Source organism: Eubalaena glacialis, chromosome 20 (assembly GCF_028564815.1).
Source record: "Eubalaena glacialis isolate mEubGla1 chromosome 20, mEubGla1.1.hap2.+ XY, whole genome shotgun sequence".
NCBI lineage: Eukaryota > Metazoa > Chordata > Mammalia > Artiodactyla > Balaenidae > Eubalaena > Eubalaena glacialis.
The window spans coordinates 32,171,271-32,195,372 of NC_083735.1; the positions used below are offsets into that span (position 1 = coordinate 32,171,271).

Here is a 24,102-nt window from a genome sequence, read left to right on the forward strand (position 1 = left end):
TCGGGAACAAAGCAAGGAAGTCTCCTCTCACCATTCCTTTTTAACATCATATTGGAAGAAAAGATGAGAAAATAAAAAGTACATAGATTGGAAAGGAAGAAATAAAACTGACTTTGGGAGTAATGATAGCATCATGGTTGCATAATATTTCTCTCTTTTTGGCTCCTCTGTTCAACAACTAAATTTTGGCATCCATCTATGAACAAAAGCACCTCTGTGGAAGTTGTAGGATCAAGCACCATACACCAAGGGACCCAGGAGGAGTCTTTCCCACCTGTGCATCAAGTAATAGGCAGACAGACCACAGTATAAGCTGTGGAAGAAGCAGGAGCCAGTGAATAGGCCTCAGCCTCTCTTGGTTGTAGTCAGGGAAAACTTGGAGAGTGCTGACTCGGGCAGACACTCATAGACAAGAGAGCCTTGCAGAAGTCCGACCTTCCTGGTAATAGATGCCTGAATTCCTCTGGAGCAAATATATAAATAAATAAGTTTGGATACATTGGAAAGGGTGAGAGTAACCTTACCAGCACCACCCCTCCCTCAATGTGACACAGCATGGGGCTGAACTAGACAGCAGTGACCTCTCAGGGGAAAGGCAAAGCAGTGAGTGAGTGCAAAGCTAACCCAGCTATACAGGACATAGCTGGAGAAATCTATTTCTTTCCCATAGCACCCAGAGTACCGAGACAGCACGTCTATGACTGGGGGACAGATACCAGGAAAGAGGCAGATAAGAATATCAAAGGGCATTAAAGGGACATGGTTCCTGATGAATGCTTTCAGTACTCCAGCAGAAAGCCTGTCCATGAGGTGCTGGGAGAACTTCACCCAAGGATCCCACCACCACCTGACCCACAGGCACCTCCAATGCCCCAAGTGCTAAACCAACAACTCCCCCCACTTTTTGGCCACTCTTTGTATGCACATTTGAGTTCAGTGGCAAAAGCAAGCTCTGGTAGACATGGGGTGCCCTCAGAAAATCAGGCCAGTGTCCTTGGGCAAAGGAGAAAGCACAAACATGAGCTGTAGCACACCTTCTGGAAAACAAAAGAGAGGTTTCCAGCAGCTGGTTTAGTGAGTTTTTAAGAACCATAGAAGACACACAAACTTAAAACTCTGCCACAAAATGGAACACGAAATGTGGAGCAGAGATATCCATAAAGTTAGAGAAAGACCTAGACATAAGCAAGACCAGTGAATAAAATCTCCCACCTGAAGACAACTAGTAAAGATTTAAGGAGGTGACTACTATTTCAAATATAAAAAAAGCAATGCAAAACTGCAAGGAATATAAAGAATCAAGGAAGTATGTCATTACCAAAAGATAACAGTAATACTCCAGTAACTGAACACAAAGATACAGAATTTAGCAATTTAGCTGATAAAGAATTCAAACTAGCTGTTTTTACAAACTCAACTGCCTACAAGAATCAACGGACATACAAGTCAATAAAATCAGGATAAACACGTGGATAAAATGAGAAATTTAACAAAGAGGTAGGAACGATAAAAAAGGACCAAAAAGAAATTCTAGAGATGAAGTATTAAATAAATAAAAAGAAAAATGCAATAGGTCATCTACAGCAGAATAGACCAAACAGAAGATAGAACTGGTGATCTAAAGGACAGGAATTTTTAAATAACCCAGTCAGTGTAGCGAAAGAAAAAATACTGAAAAAGAGAAAACAAATCATATGTGATCTATGGGAAACCATCAAACATACAGATATTAGAATAATTGGAGTTCCAAAAGGAAAAAGAGAGGAAAGGGGGCAGAAAGTCTATTTAAAAAAATAATAGCTGAGAACTTCCCAAACCTGGGAGAGACTGAAACATCCAGTCACAAAGCGAATAGATCACTCCATTATCTCAATGCAAAATGACCTTCTCCAAGATGTATTATAATTACATTGACAGAAATCAAAGACAAAGAGAGAATCATAAAAAAAAGCAAGAGAAAAAAAATTATTGTAATCTACAAATAGAAACCCAGTAGGTATAGGCCAGGACAGAATAAAATGATATATTCAGTGTGTCGAAAGAATAAAAAGGTCAGTCAAGAATACTTTAACTGGCAAACATATCCTTCAAAAGTAAAAGAGAAATAAAAACTCTCCGAGACAAACAAGAACTGAGGAAATTCATCACCACTATACCTGCCTTACAAGAAATGCTTAAAGAATTTCTTCCACCTGAAATAAAAAGATGATAATTAGTAACATGAAAACATACAACACACTCATACAGGTAAATACACAGATTTTAAAAACTAAATCTGTAAGGGAATGGTGTGTTAACTACTGAACAATAGTATACAGGTTAAAGGGAAAAAGTATTAAAATAACTATAATCACTATAATTTGCTAATGCATGCACAATATGAAAAGAGGTAAATTATGACATCAAAAACAAAAAAGAGGGAGATAGTAGGGTAGAGCTTTTGTGTGTGATCAAAGTTAAGTTACAATCAGCTTAAAATGGACTGTTTTATCTATAAGATGCTTTATGTAAACCTCATGGTAACCACGAAGCAAAAACCTATAGTAGATTCATAAAGGATAAACAGAGGGCAATCATAGCATACCACCATGGAAAATCATGAATTCATAAAGGTAGGCAAAAAGAGAAGGAAAAAAAGAATAAGGGAACTAAAACAAACAAACAACAAAAAAACCAGCCAAAAAGTAATGAAAGAGATGGCATTACTAAGTACTTACATATCAATAGTTACCCTAATACATGAAATTAATTAATCAATCAAAGGTCAGAGTGGCTGAATGGATAAAAAAACAAGACCCAACTAAGTCTGCCTTCAAGAGACTCACATAGCCTCCAAGTAAAGAGATGTAAAAATATGTAAATGGAACCCAAAAGAAAGAGGGGGTAGCTATACTTATATCAGACAAAAAAAGGTTTTAAGCCAAAAAATGGTAACAAGACAAAAAGAAGATCATTATATAATTATAAAGTGGTCAACTCTGCAAGATATAACAATTGTGAATATACACACCCAACATCAGAGCACCTAATATACTAAGCAAATACTGAAAGGAGAAATTGACAACAAGACAATAATAGTAAGACACTTCAATACTCCACTTTCAACAACGGAAAGATAATCCAGACAAAAAATCACAAAGAAATGCTGGACCTGAGCTATACTTTATACCAAATCGACCTAACAGATATATATAGAACATTCCACCCAAGAGCAGCAGAATACATATTCTTCTCAAGTGTACATGGAACATTACCAAGGATAGGTCATATAATAAGCCACAATACAAATTTTAGCAAATTTAAGAAAATTGAAAACATACAAAGTATCTACTTGACCAACACGATATGAAACTAGAAATCAACAGCAGGAAAGCTGGAAAATTCACAAACATGTAGAAATTAAACAACACACTCCTGAACAACCAATAGGTCAAGAAAGAAATTAAAAAGGACATTTTAAAATCTCAAAACAAATAAAAATGGAAACAACACAGATAAAAACTGGGGTTCTGTAAAAGCAGCTCTTAGAAATTTATAGCAATAAATGCATATATTAAGAAAATACAAATAATCCTAAAATTTATAAGGAACCATAAAAGACCCAGAATTGCCAAAGCAACCCTAAGGAAAAAGAACAAAGCGGGAGGCATAACCCTCCCAGACTTCAGACAATATTACCAAGCCACAGTAATCAAAACAGTGTGGAATTGGCACAAAAACAGATATATCAATCAATGCAACAGAATAGGCAGCCCAGAAATAAACCTACACAGTTACAGTCAATTAATCTTTGACAAAGGAGGCAAGAATATACCATGGGAAAAAAGACAGTCTCTTCAGCAAGTGGTGCTGGGAAAGTTGGACAGCTTCATGTAATGAATGAAGTTAGAACACAGCCTCAAACCATAAAAAAATTAAACTTGAAATGCCTTAAACACTTAAACATAAGCCTAGAAGAGATCACAGGCAAAACATTCTCTGACATAAAGCGTACCAATGTTTTCTTAGGTCAGTCTCCCAAGACAATAGAAATAGAAACAAAATAAACAAATGAAACCTAATCAAACTTAGAAGCTTTTGCACAGCAAAAGAAACCATCAACAAAATGAAAAGAAAACCTACAGAATGGGAGAAAATATCTGCAAACCATGTGACCAACAAGGGCTTAATTTCCAAAATATACAAACAGCTCATAAAACTAAATATTGAAAGTTTATAGCAATACAGTCATACAGCAGGGAAAAAAAATCTCAAGTAAGCAACCTAACCTTACACCTAAAGCAACTAGAGAAAGGAGAAGAAACAAAACCCAAAGTTAGTAGAAAGAAATAAATCATGAAGATCAGAGCAGAAATAAATGAAATCAGAACAAAGAGACAATAGAAAATATCTATGAAACTAAAAGCTGGTTCTTTGAAAAGATAAACAAAATTGATAAACCTTTAGCCAGACTCATCAAGGAAAGGAAAAAAATAAGGAGAGGTCTCAAATCAATAAAATTAGAAAAGAGAAAGAAGTTACAACTGACACCACAGAAATACAAAGGATCATAAGAGACTATACAGGCCAATAAAATGGAAAACCTAGAAGAAATGGACAAGACTGTACCAGGAAGAAATAGAAAATATGAACAGACCAATCATAAGTTCTAAAATTGAAACTGTAAGTAAAAAACTCCCAACAAACAGAAGTCCAGGACCAGATGGCTTCACAGGCAAATTCTACCAAACATTTAGAGAATAGTCAACACCTACTCTCTGAAACTCTTCCAGAAAACTGCAGAGGAAGGAAGACTCCCAAACTCATTCTGTGAGGGCACCATCACCCCAATACCAAAACCAGAAAAAGATATCACATAAAAAGAAAATTACAGGCCAATATCACTGATGAACATAGATGCAAAAATCCTCAATAAAATACTAGTAAATCAAATCCAACAAAACATTCAAAGAATCATATACCATGATCAAGTGGGATATATCCCAGGGATGAAAGGATTTTTCAGTATCCACAAATCAATCAGTGTGATACACCACATTAGCAAATGGAAGAATAAAAACTATATGATCGTCTCAATAGATCCAGAAAAAGCCTTTGACAAAATTCAACACCCATTTATGATAAAAACTCTTCAGGATGTGGGCATAGAGGGAATATACCTGAACATAATAAAGGCAATATATGACAAGCCCACAGCTAACATCATACTCAATGGTGAAAAGCTGAAAGCATTTCCTCTAAGATAAGGAATAAGACAAGGATGTCCACTCTCACCACTATTGTTCAACATAATTTTGGAAGTCCTAACCATAGCAATCAGAGAAGAAAATGAAATAAAAGGAATACAAATTGGAAGAGAAGAAGTAAAACTGTCACTATTTGCAGATGATATGGTACCATACATAGAAAATCCTGAAGGTGCTACCAGAAAACTACTAGAGTTCATCAATGAATTCAGTAAAGCTGCAGGATACAAAATTAATACATAGAAATCTGTTGCATTTCTATACACTAACAACAAAAGACCAGAAAGAGAAAATAAGGAAACAATTCCATTAACCATCACATCAAAAAGAATAAAATACCTGGGAGTAAACCTACCTAAGGAGGCAAACGACCTGTACTCCGAAAACTGTAAGACGCTGATGCACGAAATCGAATATGATACAAACAGATGGAAAGATATACCATGTTCTTTGATTGGAAGAATAAATATTGTCAAAATGACTATACTACCCAAGGCGATCTACAGACTCAGTGCAATCCCTATCAAAATACCAATGGCATGTTTTGCAGACCTAGAACAACAAAAAATATCTTAAAATCTGTATGGAAACACAAAGACCCTGGAGAGCCAAAGCAACCTTGAGAAAGAAAAACAAAGATGGAGGAATCAGCTCCCTGACTTCAGACTATACTATAAAGCTACAGTCATCAAAACAGTATGGTACTGGCACAATGACAGACTTATAGATCAATGGAACAGGACAGAAAGCCCAGAAATAAACCCATGCACCTATGGTCAATTAATTTGCAACAAAGGAGGCAAGACTATACAATAGAGGAAAAACAGTCACTTCAGTAAATGGTGCTGTGAAAACTGGACAGCTACGTGTAAAAAAATGAAATTAGAACATTCTTTAACACCATACACAAAAATAAGCTCAAAATGGATTAGACCTAAATGTGAGAGAGGACACTGTAAAACTCTTAAAAGAAAACATAGGCGGAACACTCTCTGACATAAATCAAAGCAATATCTTTTTCGATCGGTCTCCCAGAGGAATGGAAATAAAAACAAAAATAAACAAATGGGACCTAATTAAGCTCAAAAGCTTTTGCACAGCAAAGGACACCATAAACAAAACAAAAAGACAACCCATAGAATGGGAGCAAATATTTGGCAATGATGTGACCAACAAGGGATTAGTCTCCAAAATTTACAACCAGCTCGTAAGACTTAATATCATCAAAAGAAAACAACCCAATCAAAACATGGGCCAAAGACCTAAATAGACATTTCTCCAAAGACAACATACAGATGGCCAAGAGGCACATGAAAAGAAGTTCAACATCACTAATTATTAGAGAAATGCAAATCAAAACTACAAAGAGACATCACCTCAAACCAGGCAAAATGGCTATCATCAAAAAAATACACAAATAATAAATGCTGCAGAGGGTGTGGAGAGAAGGGAACCCTCCTACACTTTTGGTGTCAATGTAAATTGGTGCAGCCGCTATGGAGAACAGTATGGAGGTTCCTTAAAAAGCTAAAAATAGAGCTACCATACAATCCTGCAATCCCACTCTTGGACATATATCTGGAGAAAAACATGGTCCGAAAGGATACATGCGCCCCAGTGTTCACTGCAGCACTATTTACAATAGCCAAGACATGGAAGCAACCTAAATGTCCATCAACAGAGGAGTAGATAAAGAAGATGTGGTACATATATACAATGGAATATTACTCAGCCATTAAAAGGAATGAAATAATGCCATTTGCAGCAACATGGATGGACCTAGAGACTGTCATGCTGAGTGAAGTAAGTCAGACAGAGAAAGAGAAATATGATATTGCTTATATGCAGAATCTAAAAAGAAATGATACAAATGAACTTATTTATAAAACAGAAACACTCACAGACTTAGAGAATGAACTTATGGTTACCGGGGTGGAAGGGTGGGGAGAAGGGATAGTTAGGCAGTTGGGGATTGACATGTACACACTGCTATATTTAAAATGGATAACCAACAAGGACCTACTGTATAGCACAGGGAACTCTGCTCAATATTAGGTAACAACCTAAATGGGAAAATAATTTGAAAAAGAATAGGTACATGTATATGTGTGACTGAATCACTTTGTTGTACATCTGAAACTAACACAACATTGTTAATCAACTATATTCCAATATAAAATTAAAAGTTTTAAAAAGAAAGAAAAAATACATGCAGCCCAATATTCACTGCAGCACTATTTACAGTAGCAAAGACATGGAAGCAACCTAAATGTCCATCAACAGTGGAGTGGGTAAAGAAGATGTGGTACACATATACAATGGAATATTCCTCAGCCATAATAAAGAATGAAATAATGCCATTTGCAGCAACATGGGTGGACCTAGGGATTATCATACTAAGTGAAGTAAGTCAGAGAGAGAAAGACAAATATCATATGATATTGCCTATGTGTGGAATCTGAAAAATGGTACAAATGAACTTATTTACAAAACAGAAAGAGTCACAGATGTAGAAAACAAACTTATGGTTACCAAAGGCGAAAGGAGGTGGGGGAGGGATAAATTAAGTATTTGGGATTAACATATACACACTACTGTATATAAAATAGATAACTAATAAGGACTTACTGTATAGCACAGGGAACTCTACTCAGTATTCTATAATAACCTATATGGGAAAAAAATCTAAAAAAGAACAGATATATGTATATGTATAACTGATCCACTTTGCTGTACACCTGAAACTAACACAACATTGTAAATCAACTATACTCCAATTTTTTAAAAAAATGAAAAAAAATAAAATAGGGGTGTTCTACTATCACTTGAGATCGACAATCCAACCTTCTATCCACTGCACTTTTACTTTTTTGGTATGGGAAGTAAATTGGTCTCATTGGGAAAAAAAAAAAAAAGTCTATTACAAAATGAGGGATAAAACCAATAATTTTCCCTCACCCTATAACACACACACTTTAGCTTAATTATCTTCGTGTAACGAACAGGTTAATGTATTTACTGGAATATTTAATACCTCTGAAAAGTGCCCAACTGTAATAATAAATTTGTTAGAGTCATCAGCAATTTAATTCTGTACAATGTCCTCTAAAACATATGGCTACAAATTTAGTAACCCAATTCAGCCCCACATTTTAAGTAGATACAACATGTCCTAGCACACAGTAGGAACCCAATAAACGTTGAATAAATTAACAAATGATGCTGAAAAGTGTCCAAGAGAGGTGAACTGGGAAAACATGAATCATGTGCTTACTTACTCCATGTCCATTGCACTTTAGTGAACAATTATATGATCTGTCTGCAAGTATCCTTGATTCTACACATTCACGATTTACACAAATCTAAAGAAAAACACATAAAAAATTTTTTTCTGAGTTAGAGGAGTCCAGTTATTGTAACATTACCATCAGTAATTTTATAACATAAGACCACAGCCATTCAATGCAGTAAATTTCCATTAAGTACTGCTTTTGCTGTAATCCACAAATTTTTATATGTTGTATTTTCATTTAATTAAAAATATTTTTCAATTTCTCTTGAGATTTCTCCTTTGGCATAAGTGTTATTTAGAAACGTGTAGTGTAAGCTACAAATATTTGGGGATTTTTCCGATAAGTCTAATGTAAACTATGGACTTTGGGTGAGGATGATGTAATAGTGTAGGATTGTGGATAGTGTAGGTGGCTGCACTTCTGTGGGGTAAGTGGTTATAGGAACTCCCTGTATTTTCTGCAACTTTTGATGTGAACCTAAAACTTCCCTAAAAAATAAAGTCTATTTTTTAAAATAAATTTTAAAGAAATGATTCAGGCTTCTGGTATTCGGTTCCCCATTTAAGGAGTTTGGAAGTTGCCACTCCACCCTAACAACAAGTAAAAAGTTGAACAGACTGAAGAAGCAACAACTCTTTTAGGATCCATAAAAGAAGTGATTTGGGGGCAAACCACTGCCCCCAAATTGGAGAGACAGACAAGTGAACACAGGGAGTCACAGCTTACCAGAGAAAAGATTCACAAGCGGAAACCTCCTCAGGTACCCGTGCCAGGGTAGGAAAGTGTGAACTGTAATTGATGAATTGCTGGAGGCTCAATACAGACACCTCTGAGAGTTAGGAACTCCAGGAGAGCCCCACAGTTTTGTGAGATGTACATCCAGGAGCTCAACCGGGTTCTCACAGTAAATATTAGAGAAAAAAATTTCTTGCATTCTGGCAGGAGGAGGGGAAAAGCAACCATTCTGAAGTAGCCAGAGCACTCTGTTCTTAACAAGCTTGCCCTCAGGAGAAACTACTTAACTAGAGCCTAATCTGGTGGTGTTTTATCAGATCCTAACTGATCTGGGGGAAGGGAAATACCCAATTTCAGTCAGCTCTAACCTTCCATGTGTAAGAAGAGAAATACCCAACTCCAGCCCACTCCAGCCATCCTGTCCCATCTAAGGGAGGAGAAAAAACATGAGAAACACTTGTGAAGTTCACAGTCCAGAGGCACAGGTTCACTGAAAGACTCAGACCTGTTCATAGGACTAAAGAACACTTCCCCTTCCCACAACACCTCACCACCACATTTCTAAAGGTCTATTTACAGCAGTTCTTTTATCTGGTTCATCAGGTCCAGCTCTCAAGAAAACAGATAAGGTTATACTAAAAGCTAAAAAACACAATTGGAAAAACAGAGAAAGTATCAGAACCATACATGTCAGGGATACTGAAATTATCAGACCAGGAGTTTAAAACAACTATGATTAATATGCTAAGGGCTCTAATAGATGAAGTAGACAGTATGCAAGAACAGATGGGAGATGGAAGCAGAGAGACAGCAATCCTAAGAAAAAAATAAAAATAAATGCTGGAATGGAAAAAAAAAACCACTGTAACAAAAATGAATAAATGCCTTTAATGGGCTTATTAGTACACTGGACATAGCTGAGGGAAGACTCTGAGCTAGAGGATATATCAATAGAATCCTTGAAAATGAAAAAGCAAAAAGAACACAGACAAAAAAATAACACAGAATATCCAAGGACTGTGGGACAACTACAAAAGGTATAACATATATGTAATGGAAATGCCAGAAGAAAAAGAAAAAGGAACAGAAGAAATATTTGAAACAATAATGACTAAGGATTTCCCCCAAATTAATGTCAGACACCAAACCACAGTTCCAGGAATCTCAGATAACAATAAGCAGGATAAATGCCAAACAAACAAACAAACTAACAAACCCCTACACCTAGGCATATTGTGTTCAAACAGAAAATCAAAGAATAAATCCTGAAAAAAGCAAAAAAATTTTTTAAAGCCTTACCTATAGATTAACAAAGATAAGAATTACATCTGACTTCTCCTCAGAAACCAGGCAGTCAGAAGAGTGGAGCAAAATATTTAAAGTATTGACAGAAAAAAATCCCCAACCTAGAATTCTATATACCGCAAAATTATCCTTCAAAAGTGAAAGAGAGATAAAGGCTGTTCAGACACACAAAAATGGAGGGAATTTTTCACTAAGAGAGCTGTCTTGCAAGACATGTTAAAAGAAGTTCTTAAGAGAGAAGGAAAATAATATAGGTCAGAAACTAATAGGATGTACAACAGCTTTACGTAAACTATTTTCTTTGTGTGATAAGCATGTGTCAATGTAGGTTGATCAATTGTAACAACTGTACCACACTGGTGGGCGATGTTAGTAATGGGGAAGACATGCCTGTGTGGGGCCAAGAGGGCATGTAGGAAATCCCCCTAACATCCTTTCCGTTTTGTTGTGAATCTAAAATTGTTCTTTAAAAACAGTCCAAAAAAATGTTCAGGGCAGGGAAATGGGAGAAACAAATGAAACAAGACTGACATAAAAAAAATCATAATCAAAAAATCACTTTTAATTACAATAGCCTGAAATCTAACAAAACCATCCCTAAGAGCACAGTTTAAATAATATTCTGTATTACTGCACATATCGAAAGTTTGCATAGAAAGAAAATCAATTCAATAATCAGGAGTTTTCACTAAATATGCGCTATTATTCGAGTTCCTAAGAAAGATATTAGAAGTTTTCATTAAAATATACTACAGATATCTAACATTCTATTATGGAATGTATTAAACATCCAAATATTAATTCTTTTAAGTATAAAGTATAATAATCAGAGGATTAAGGATATATTCCCAACTCCCTTATTTCTAGCAATATCAACTTCCCTAAGTTGCAGTTTTCTTAAATGAGTACAATAATACTTTTTCTAAACTATTTGAGATTTGTTTCAAGGTTAAAATGAAATAATGTATGTGAAAATGATTTCCTTTCAAACATGAAATCACAACACTCTTCAGAGAAATGGCCTCACAAAACCCTTTCTAAACCCCAACACCCTAACCCTTTTAAGCCTTTAATGTGTTCAGTCTTCTCATTAGTTCTTGGCCTCTGTGGTGTGTCTAACAACTCCTTTTAGAACGTAGAGATTTTGAAGTAAATTTATTCCCTCTCTGTTTTCTCCAGATTTGGCTGGTTGGTCTCATAGATAACAAATTATAATAACAATAAATAATAATAGCCAACCTATATTTAGCTCTTATTATGTGCTGGGCATTGTGCTAAGCACTTTATACTATTATCTCATTTAATCTTTGCAATAACTCTATAGAGTAAATGTTATTATTATCCCCACTTTACATACAGTTGTGATATCTCAGACTGGTTAGGTAACTTGCAAAATGTCCAAAACTAAGAGGTGAAGACTGATTCTTAGCAGCCCCATCTAAGTTGTGCTCTTATCTACTGGGCTGCAAAGAGACGTATATTACACTAAGTGGGATTTCTTCTTTCTTCTCCAAGAAGAAAAGTGAATTTCCATGTTATGGAATATTTAACTACAAGTACAAGTATTCCCAAGATTTCTCTCTTCCCCACTCCAGCCCCAGAACACTTGGATTTTCCTTGCTCACAACAATGAAATTCTAACGGGGATCAAACAACTCTCATTTCCCTCAGAGACCAATTGAAGCTTATTCATTTTCTCCTTAACCAAATATTTAAGTTTACAAAGCACTAGTAATTAACTGCAATATTTATTAAAGGAATTAATAAAACTAGATTTTTAAAAATAGATTTTAAGTCATTTACCCTCCCAGTATCACAAATAGAGCCATTTTTGACCATCATTGGATCTTCTCTACCCGTCGTCGTGTAATGCATAGTTATACATACAGTATTTCGTACAAAAGCGTAAATCACAGAAGCACCGTCTCGAAGGAAAGGAGTTTGAAAGGGGTAGGTACAAATTAATCTGCCACATATAAGATTCCTGCAAACATAATAAATTATATGATTATTATGCATTAGGCATTTATTAGGAATGCATCAGATTGCTTTCTTTGACAAAAAAGTAAAAATAAACAATGGTTTTAGATTTACGGCAGTATATCTAAGGAAAATGTAACACTTTATTGCTAACATTTAAAGTAAAAAGGAAAGCCATTGATACAGGCTTAATAAGCCTGTAACACAAGAAAGATGCCAAGGCTAGAGATTTTGATTTCAGATTTACTCCCATACACATGTGATACTTGAAACCACTGGAATGAATGACATATATAGAGAAAAACTAAAAACAGAATCTTATAGAACATAAGAGAAGTATCTTTAATATTTGCATAGCATACCTCCATGCACAAAATTTATATCTGCTTCCTTCTCTACCACAGTTCCCAAACCTATCAGTTTGAGACTGTATTTCTTCATAGCAGGCAAATGGAGCATTTTTTGAACCTGTCAAAGTTAGAAATATATTTGGATTAAAACTTCCTTTTTTTCCATCTTCCTCAATTTCCTCATATATTTATGTTTCTTATGCTTTTTTCTCTATCATTATCATCTATTCAAAAGTTTCCTAGTGACGTTGTAAGAAAAGAGAAATGATTAAAGTGAAAAGTAACGCTCATGGTTATTTCTCCTTTTACTTCATTTTCAGTCATTTCCATCACAAAAGATATTATGAGGATAGGGGAGAGCTATAGAAGTGTAAACCTTGAGAGGGCTCTGTGAAAGAAGACAAGAGAGAGAAAACTATACTTGTTCTCCTAGATTCTGAGTAGGAATTTATAAAAAGCCAGGTGTATAAAAAAATCTCATTAAAGAAACCTCGTATCTTCAGAAAGTCTGAAGTGAAGGGACCAAAACTGCCAAACTATAAATTTACCTATTTTTCCTTCATTACTATATTAGTTTTTTTATCATTGTGTAAAAAATTACCAATATATTGGCACCTTAAAACAACACCCACGTCACAGTTTCTGTAAGTCAGGAGCCTGGCAAAGCACAAGCAGGTTCTCTGTGCAGGGTCTCACTAGGCTGAAATAAAGTTCTTGGCTGGGGTTACAGTCTCATTTGAGGGTGGAGTCCTCTTCCAATCTCACTGGTCATTGGAAGAATTCATTTTTTTGCACCCATTGCTCCATTGTCTTACTATCTGCCAGGGATTGCTCTTGGCCCCTCAGGTCCTAGTCACATGGCCCTCTCACAACAATGGCAGCTTATTTCTGCCAAGCCAGCAAGAGAATCTTCTGACATCTTCCAACTTCTAAAGGCTCACATTATTAGGTGAGGCCCCACTCAGAATGATCTCCCTTTTAATTAATTCAAAGTTGACTAATTATGGACCTTAATTACATCTTTAAAATTCCTTCATATTTACTATATAATCTAATCATAGGAATGATATTCCATCATATATTCACTGGTTCTCCCCCATCTCAGAGAGGGGTTTATCCAAGAAATGTACACCAGAAGAATATTGGGGGCCATCTTAGAATTCCACCTAGCACAGTTACCTTCTCCAAAATGAACCTCGCTAAGTCTAACTGCCCATCTATAAAATATAAAAGTAGGTAATAATATCTACCTCAGTGGATTGTTACGAAACTTAATTAAGATGATGTTTATTTAGTCACTCTTTTTTTAAATTAATTAATTTATTTATTTATTTTTGGTTGCGTTGGGTCTTCGTTGCTGTACATGGGCTTTCTCTAGTTGTGGCAAGCGGGGGCTACTCTTCACTGCGGTGCGTGGGCTTCTCATTGCGGTGGCTTCTCTTGTTGCAGAGCACGGGCTCTAGGCTCGCAGGCTGTAGAGCGCAGGCTCAGTAGTTGTGGCGCATGGGCTTAGTTGCTGCACAGCACGTGGGATCTTCCTGGACCAGGGCTCGAACCTGTGTCTCCTGCATTGGCAGGCGGATTTTCAACCACTGCGCCACCAGGGAAGTCCCATATTTAGTCACTCTTAATTCCCATCTAATCCTTCTCCATTTTCTTTTGAGATTAAGAAGGCTTCTCCTATTTACCAGCTCTTTCTATGATTTACATTTTCCCCACTATTCCCTTTAATTTTTTACCTTCTCCTAATTCTATCTCTTTCCACCATTTTTAAACATTGGTCCATCAAAGGTGCTTGTATACGTACCGTGAGGACAGGTAATGGTATTTCTGAGTATTCACAATGTTTATTAGCTCAGTTGTGAATCTGAGAATACCAGGTTAGGAATGCTCTTCATCCAGGCCAATTTTTACTCATTCAAATAGTGCTTCTAAAGGTACCAATGAGCCCTGTATTTAATTTCTCCCTTGAATACCCTCTCTCATTAGTGTTAGGGACTTTCTCTCAGCTCAGTCTGGGTTTTCCAAGGTGATATGGAAACACCAAAAGGGCAACACTTTGAAAATGTGAAATCACATGTCAAATATTTCCTTAAATCCAGTATACTGACCAAGTCTACAAAGTAAGAGAATTTGCCCTTCCATAGTCCAAATAGTGTATTTAGATTCCCTCTAACCTATTATCAAATGCTATGAGGTACCACAAAATAGTAGATGGACTTTCATAGACAGATGTGCATGGCTGGTACTAGGTCGGTAAATGTGGGTGCTGGCAAACTATTGCAAGTAATTTAGGCAAGACTCATAAATAGCACTGCAGAGTAGGGAGTCTGAGGTTATACTCCCTTGACCACTATTAGAGACGACTAGTTTACGTTTCCAGTTAGATGGACTAGAAGGCCACCCCATCTCAATTGTAATAAAGGGAGCCACTGAAATGTTAGCTAAAGTTTTACCTTTCATAACCTGACATCTTTCTCACCTCATCTCATGACTAATAGGCATTTGCAACTTAACATATCCTAAAACCAAATTCTGTTTTACACCCTAGGCTTCTTTATAGGACCATTAGTCAACCAATGTTCAGGCCAAAACTTAGGAAGAATTCTTGATTTCTTTTTTCCCCCCTCACTACCTGCCTCCACCATCTAATCCAAGTATTACGGACACTGCCCCTAAATACAGCCTGAGCATGACCACTTCTCATCTTCTGCACAGCCACCACTCTAGCCTGTGCTATCATCAGTTCTCTTCTAATATGCTACCATAGCTTCTAAACGACTCCCCACTTCCAGTCTCCATAGTACATTCTCCATATCGTAAGTCAGAGTGATCTTTTTTAAAAATAAAAATACATCAGCCTCTTACTTAAATATCTCTAGTGGTTTCCCGTTACATTAAGAATAAAATCCAATTTTCTTGCCATGGTCCTTACTCAGCCTGGTTCACTACCTTTCAGCCACACTGCCCTTCTTTTCATCCTTGAACTCACCAAATTCATTCCTAACTCAGAACCATAACATTTGCTGCATTTCTCTGCCCAAAATGCTCTTTCCTAAGATCATCTTTTGGCTGACTTCTTCTTAATATTAGAGTTTCTACTCAAATTTCACTTCCACACAGAAACCATCTCTGAACACCCTGTCTGAACAGCCTCACCTTCATCATCAGTCTTTTTCCTATCACTCTGTTTGTTGTTGCTTTGTTTGGGGGATTTTTTGTTGTTGTTGTGATCATAACATTCACCAATAATGGAAATGATTACATTTATTTATTTACTTATTTACTAATTTTTTATTGTTTATGCCTGAACCCTTCACTGTAATATAACCTCCATAAGAATAGGAATCTTTTTTTTTTGTCTTTCCCATCACTGGGTTTCCAGTCCTAGAAGAATGCCTTACCCAATTAAGGTGATAAATAAATATTTATTGAATGAATGAAAAAAATCAACACCTTGGGGAACATATTCCATGATCTGTCTTTCTTATGGAGTTTGACAACCAAAATCAAAACCTCCAATAGGAATTATACCTATTCTATTTGAAGCAATAGAGATTTTTAAAGATTAACTTTTGAAACAAACTCCTTAGTGATCTCTCCCAAATTATGTTTCCAATGTCACCTCACTAATTTCATTAGTTTCTGTTTTGTGGCCTTCTAAATATTTTTTATTGAAAGAGGCAATATCAATTCTACATTTTTCAAATAACTTGTAGATAGAACCAATTAAAAATTTCCACAAATTCATGATAAGAAGTAAGAGTTGAAATTTTTTCCTCATGGCTTCTAAAACAGTCCTAAGAGATATTTAAGATAAATAAGCATAAACTTACTTATACAATCTGAAGCCACTTGAGCTATATAATTCTTTTCCATCTCCAATAAACTATAGATTATTACTGTAACACCAGCTGAAATAATGGAGAAATAACTATTTTCAAAGAAGTCCAGGAAATTCATCACTAATTATGAGAATAACAAGAGACAGATTAAATGAAATATTTATTATATTGGCACTCAAGGAAGAAATGTAAGTAAAGCTTATCTCTCTACCTCTTGTTTTCATTTATGTTTATACTCCAGCTTCATTTTTCTGTCTCATTGAGGCCCATCTTTTTCCACGTGGTCAAAAACATAGCTGCCCAAAACTCTGGAGCTTTATTTATGATAATTTTGAGTCCTTAGAGGGAAAACTCTAAGGAGAAGAGAGAAAAGAACAAAAGATGAAGGGAAGAAAAAAGACCTACAAAAACAAACACAAAACAATTAAGAAAATGGCAATAAAAACATACATATTGATAATTACCTTAAATGTAAATGAATTAAATGCTACAACCAAAAGACACAGACTGGCTGAATAAATACAAAAACAAGACCCATATATACACTGTCTACAAGAGAGCCATTTCAGACCTAGGGACACATACAGACTGAAAGTGAGGGGCAAATGGAAATAAAAAGAAAGCTGGAGTAGCAGTACTCATATCAGACAAAATAGACTTTAAAATAAAGACTGTTACAAGAGACAAGGAAGGACACTACATAATGATCAAGGGATCAATTGAAGAAGATGTAGCAGTTGTAAATACAGATGCACCTAACATGCAGCTCAATATATAAGGCAAATGTTAAGCCATAAAAGGGAAAATCGACAGTAACACAATAATTATGGGGGACTTTAACATCGCACTTACACCAAAGGACAGATCATCCAGACAGAATATTAATAAGAAAACACAAGCCTTAAATGAAACATTAGATCAGAGAGATTAATTGATATTTACAGGACATTCCATCTGAAAGCAGCAGTATACATTTTCTTCTCAAGTGCACATGGAACATTCTCCAGGATAGATCAGATCTTGAGTCACAAATCAAGCCTTGGTAAATTTAAGAAAATTGAAATCATATCAAGTATGCTTCCTGACCACAATGCTATGAGATTAGAAATTAAATACAGGAAATGAAACTATAAAAACCACAAACACATGGAGGCTAAACAATATGTTACTAAGTAATCAATGGATCACTGAAGAAATCAAAGAGGAAATCTAAAAATACCTAGAGACAAATGACAACAAAAACACGACCATCCAAAACCTATGGAATGCAGCAAAAGCAGTTCTAAGAAGGAAGTTTACAGCAACACAATCTCACCTCAAGAAACAAGAAAAATCTCAAATAAACAACCTAACCTTACACCTAAAGCAACTAGAGAAAGAAGAACAAACAAAACCCAAAGTTAGTAGAAGGAAAGAAATCATAAAGATCAGAGCAGAAATAAATGAAATAGAGACCAAAAAAACCAATAGCAAAGACCAATGAAACTGAAAGCTGGTTCTTTGAAAAGATAAGCAAAATTGATAAGCCTTTAGCCAGACTCATAAAGAAAAAGGGGAAAGGACTCAAGTCAATAAAACGAAAAAGGAGAAGTCATAATGGACACCACAGAATACAAAGGATCATAAGAGACTATTACAAGCAACTAACCATACCCCAATAAAATGGACAACCTAGAAGAAATGGACAAATTCTTAGAAAGATACAACCTTCCAAGACTGAACCAGGAAGAAATAAAAAATATGAACAGACTAACCACAAGTACTGAAATTGAAACTGTGATTAAAAATCTTCCAACAGGCCTTCTAAATACGTCCTTCCACTCACTTCCTCCTCTTTTCTCTTGTCTGCCATCCTATGTGTGGTTGAATTTGCTCCTCGCCATGTCTTCTCACAAGACTTTCAGGATCAAGTGATTCCTGGCCAAAAACAAAAGCAGAATCATCCCATTCCCCAATGGATTTGAATAAAAACTGGTAATAAAATCAGATACAACTCCAAGAGAAGACATTGGAGAAGAACTAAGCTGGGTCTATAAGGAACCTCACGTGAAGTGTCACACATTTATGCCATCAAGGTCAATTGCGTCTTACCGTATCAGAACATCACTAGTGTCTGGAACAGCTGCCTGTGTTTGATGGGAAAAATGGAATGGCTCTCTCCTCTTTTCTTGATCTTTCCTCACCACTGCTCACTGTGTAGCTCAGTAATAAATATGTGAAATCTTTTGTTGGAAAAAAAAAATCTTCCAACAAAAAAAAGGCAAGGACCAGATGACTTCACAGGCAAATTCTATCAAACATTTAGAAAAGAGTTAACACCTACCCTTCTGAAACTCTTCCAAAAAATTGCGTAGGAAGGAACACTGCCAAGCTCATTCTAAGAGGCCACTATCATCCTGATACCAAAACCAGACAAAGATATCACAAAAAAAGAAAATTACAGACCCATATCACTGATGAACATAGACACAAAAATCCTCAACAAAATACTAGCAAACAGAATCCAACACCACATTAAAAGGATCATACACCATGATCAAGTGGAATTTACCCTAGGGATGAAAGGATTTTTCAATATCCGCAGATCAATCAGTGTGATACACCACATCAACAAATTGAAAAATAAAAACCATATGGTCATCTCAATAGATGCAGAAAGAACTTTTGACAAAATTCAACACTGATTTATGATTTAAAAAAGAAACTCTCCAGAATGTGGGGAGAGGGGGACCTACCTCAACATAATAAAGACCATATATGACAAACCCACAGCAAACATCATTCTCCATGGTGAAAAGCAGAAAGCATTTCCTCTAAGATCAGGAACAAGTCAAGGATGTCCACTCTCGCCACTTTTATTCCACGTAGTTTTGGAAGTCCTAGCCACAGCAATCAGAGAAGGAAAAGAAGTAAAAGGAACACAACTTGGAAAAGAAGTAAAACTGCCACTGTTTGCAGATGACATGATAGTATACATAGAAAACCCTAAAAATGTTACCAGAAAACTACTAGAGCTCATCAATGAATTAGGTAAAGTTGCAGGATACAAAACTAATATAAAGAAATCTGTTGCACACCTATACACTAACAACAAAAGATCAGAAAGAGATATCAAGGAAACAATCCCATTTACTACCGCATCAAAAAGAACAAATTGCCTAGGTATAAACCTACCGAAGGAGGCAAGAGACCTGTACTCCAAAAACTATAAGATACTGATGAAAGAAATAGAAGATGACACAAACAGATGGAGAGATATACCATGTTCTTGGATTGGAAGAATCAATATTGTGAAAATGACTATACTACCCAAAGCAAGCTACAGGTTCAACGCAATCCCTATCAAATTACCGATGGCATTTTTCACAGAATTAGAGCAAAACATTTTACAATTTGTATGGAAACAGGAAAGACCCTGAATGTCCAAAGCAATCTTGAGAAAGAAAAACAAAGCTGGAGGAATCAGGCTCCCTGACTTCAGACTATACTACAAAGCTACAGTCATCAAAACAGTGTGGTACTGGTACAAGAACAGAAATATAGATCAATAGAACAGGATAGAAAATCCAGAAATAAATCCACACACTTATGCTCACCTAATCTACAACAAATGAGGCAAGAATATACAGTGGAGAAAAGAAAGTCTCTTCAATAAGTGGTGCTGGGAAAGCTGGACAGCTACATGTAAAAGAATGAAATTAGAACACACCCTAACACCATACACAAAAATAAACTCAAAATGGATTAAAGACCTAAATGTAAGGCCGGATACTATAAAACTTTTGAGGAAAACATAGGGAGAACACTCTCTGACATAAATTGCAGCAAGATCTTTTTCAATCCACCTCCTAGAGTAATGGAAATAAAAACAAAAATAAACAAATGGGACCTAATTAAACTTAAAAGCTTTTGCACAGCAAAGGAAATGATAAACAAAAGTAAAAGACAACCCTCAGAATGGGAGAAAATATTTGCAAATGAAGCCACCAACAAGGGATTAATCTCTAAAACATACAAACATCTCAGGCAGCTCAATATCAGAAAAAAAAACCAACCCAATCAAAAAATGGGTGGAAGATCTAAATAGACATTTCTCCAAAGAAGACATACAGATGGTTAAAAAGCACATAAAAAGATGCTCAATATCAGTAATTATTATAGATATACAAATCAAAACTACAATGAGGTATCACCACACACAGGTCAAAATGGCCATCATCAAAAATCTACAAACAATAAGTGCTGGAGAGGGTTTGGAGAAAAGGGAACCCTCCTACGCTGTTGGTGGGAATGAAAACTGGTACAGCCACTATGGAGAACAGTATGGAGGTTCCTTAAAAAACTGAAAATAGAGCTACCATATGATCCAGCAATACCAGTCCTGGGCATATATCTGGAGAAAACCATAATTCAAAAAGATACATGCACCCCAATGTTCACTGCAGCACACTATTCACAATAGCCAGGACATGGAAGCAACCTAAATGTCTATCAACAGAGGAATGGATAAAGAAGATGTGGTACATATATACAATGGAATATTACTCAGCCATAAAAAAGAACAAAATAATGTCATTTCCAGCAACAAGGATGGACCTAGAGACTGTCATACTGAGTGAAGTGGGTCAGACACAGAAAGACAAATGTCATATGATATCACTTATATATGGAATCTAAGAAGAGGTTATAAATGAACTTATCTACAAAACAGAAATAGAGTTACAGATGTAGAAAATAAACTTATGGTTTCCAGGGTGTAAGGGGCAGGGGAGGGATAAACTGGAAGATTGGGATAGACATATACACACTACTATATATAAAGTAGGTAACTAATAAGGACCTACTGAATCGCACAAGGAACTCTACTCCATACTCTGTAATAGCACATATGGGAAAAGAATCTAAAAAAGAGTAGATATACATATATGTATAACAGATTCACTCTGCGGTACATGTGAAACTAACAGAACGTTGTAAATCAACTACACTCCAATAAAAATTTTTGAAAAGTTTAAATAAATAAATTAATTAAAATTAAAAAATAAAAGTTAAATCAAAACCTCAGAGAAAAACAGGAAAATAAGTGGATGACTTTGGAGTAGGCAAATACTTCTTAGAAAAACTATAGAAAAAATTTGATGAACTAAACTTCTTCAAAATTAAAGTTTTCTTATCAAAAATCACCATTAAAAATGTACATGGGAAACTGCATATTGGGAAAAAAACACAATACTTATATCTTAAAATGCATTTGAATATAGAATGTATAAATTACACACATAAATAATAAAAAGGCAAAAACCCAATTAAAAATGGGCAAAGATGTGAACACTACAAACGGAAAATATATATATTCCATATATCATATATGTAGTCAATAAGCACCAAATAATGTGCTCAACATCTTTGATATCAATCATGATAGAAATGCAAATTAAAGCCAGAATCAACTACCATTTTACAACCAATACAATGACTAAAATTAAAAAGATTCACAACATCAAATGTCACCAAGAACATGGAGCAACTGAAGCTCTCATGTTGCTGATAGAGATAAGAAGTAGTATAATGACTTTAGAAAACCGTGAGCAGGTTTCTCATAAAATTAAGCACACAGCTACTCTTAAAACAGCAGTTTCACTCCAAACTCTTTACTCAGGAGAAACAAAAACATATATTTACAAAAAGACTTACATATGAAGCCTCATAACACCTCTATTCATAATAGAAAAAAAAAACTAGAAACAATCCAAATGTCCATAAATATGAGAATATAAAAACTATTTGTAGAATATTCATAAGATGAAATACTTCATTATATGAAGTTCAAGAACAGGTAAAATTAATGTATGATAATAGGAAAGATAACCGTTATTGCCTTAAAGGAACTGACTGAAAAGAGATAGAAAGGAAGATAGAAAGGATTACATCAAAATATACACTTCAGATCTATGAAGTTCACTTTATACAATTATATCCCAATTTTTTAAAGTTCATGGTTAATGCTGCTAGTAGAAATATGATATCTGAAAGGTAAATCCATATCCACATTATGTCTCTATTCCAGTGAGAGGAAATTTATATGTTATATGCTGCCCTTTATATGCTGCCCTTTATATGTTGGGAGAGATCTAATGTCATCAAGTTGGCACAGTGGCTGGCCAGTCTGTCATAGCATTGTGCTATATCAGAATCTGAATTTTGGCCCATTGCTGTTGACTTAGCCCATGGTTGTTAACCAAGCAACAAAAGTAATCAGATCATCTTGCTGAGGGAAATTCTATTTTTGAACCCACACATTGTCTCCATCCCTGCAGCCATAAACTCTTTGTACATGGGTTCGCTATGAAAGTACTAGGGTACCTGGAGAAAAATGGTAGCATTCACAGGACAGATAATGTTATTTATCTGATTATACATAGCCTCCTCTATGTGGCATGCCCTGTGTTGAACTTTACATGCAACACAAATATCTTCACATTCCATGCTCTACCTGACAGGCACAACTACATACATCTTCTCCAGAACTTCTTGTCGTCAATTTTTTAATATTATTTTTTCAAGTCCTAATTAATTGCACATGATTAGCCACTGTCAAATATCAATACTGCCTCTGAATTCCTCTCTTTCGGACAAAGTAGAAAACCACATACACTGCTAGAATTCTACACAATAAGAGAATTTTCCTACATCATTTTTCAAAAACACCTCTGAGAGAGGTTATAATCATGCAGAGGGAATCCACTTCCAAGTGGTGTCAAATACTGAGCAGACTCATCTGCACCAGGCCTTAATTTTTTCTTCCTCCAGCAACTAGTTACAGTAAACTTCCCATAAGGCCATAGAAATGCATTGAGAAAGGATTAGCAGATGGCTTAGGACTTTTAGCCACCTGCTCATACAACTTACTTAGATCTTCCTCTTTGATGCTTTGCACATCTTGGTATTTCACATAGCATTGTTCTCATGATGGGCAGCTCAGGTTTCATAATTTGGGGAGAACTGAGATTCATCTGCCTTCCTTAAATATGATGTACTTTCTCCAGGTTGCCACAGTCTCCACAATTCCATCATGACTCCTTGACACAAAGCTGAGAATCAGATTCCCTTTACCATCATGCTTGCACTATTTGTTTGTTTGTTTGTTTTACAATAAATATTTTTCATAACTCATGTCTTGATCTAAAATATTCTTACACTCTACTTCTTGCTATAAGAAACCAGCTCCCATCATAAAGACTGAAAAATGCCAAATATTACCTTTCTAAACCTCCTTTGCAGCCAGATCCTGGGCATGTGGCCCAATCATGGCCAGTGGTCCTGAGGGAAGTTATGCTAAGGATTTCTG

At 35.7% G+C, this 24,102-nt stretch overlaps 1 protein-coding gene across 1 annotated transcript in view; it reads right to left on the reverse strand.

Annotated features, from left to right (window-relative positions):
- The window catches only part of ADAM32 (ADAM metallopeptidase domain 32), a 170,423-nt gene that overhangs the window by 23,111 nt on the left and 123,210 nt on the right, over positions 1-24,102 (reverse strand). The window contains exons 15-17 of the mRNA XM_061177368.1: positions 12,922-13,027; positions 12,383-12,563; positions 8,525-8,608 (exon numbers count right to left, since the gene is read on the reverse strand). Of these exons, the coding sequence (XP_061033351.1) occupies positions 8,525-8,608; positions 12,383-12,563; positions 12,922-13,027 (371 nt within the window). The remainder of the gene's footprint in view (positions 1-8,524; positions 8,609-12,382; positions 12,564-12,921; positions 13,028-24,102) is intronic.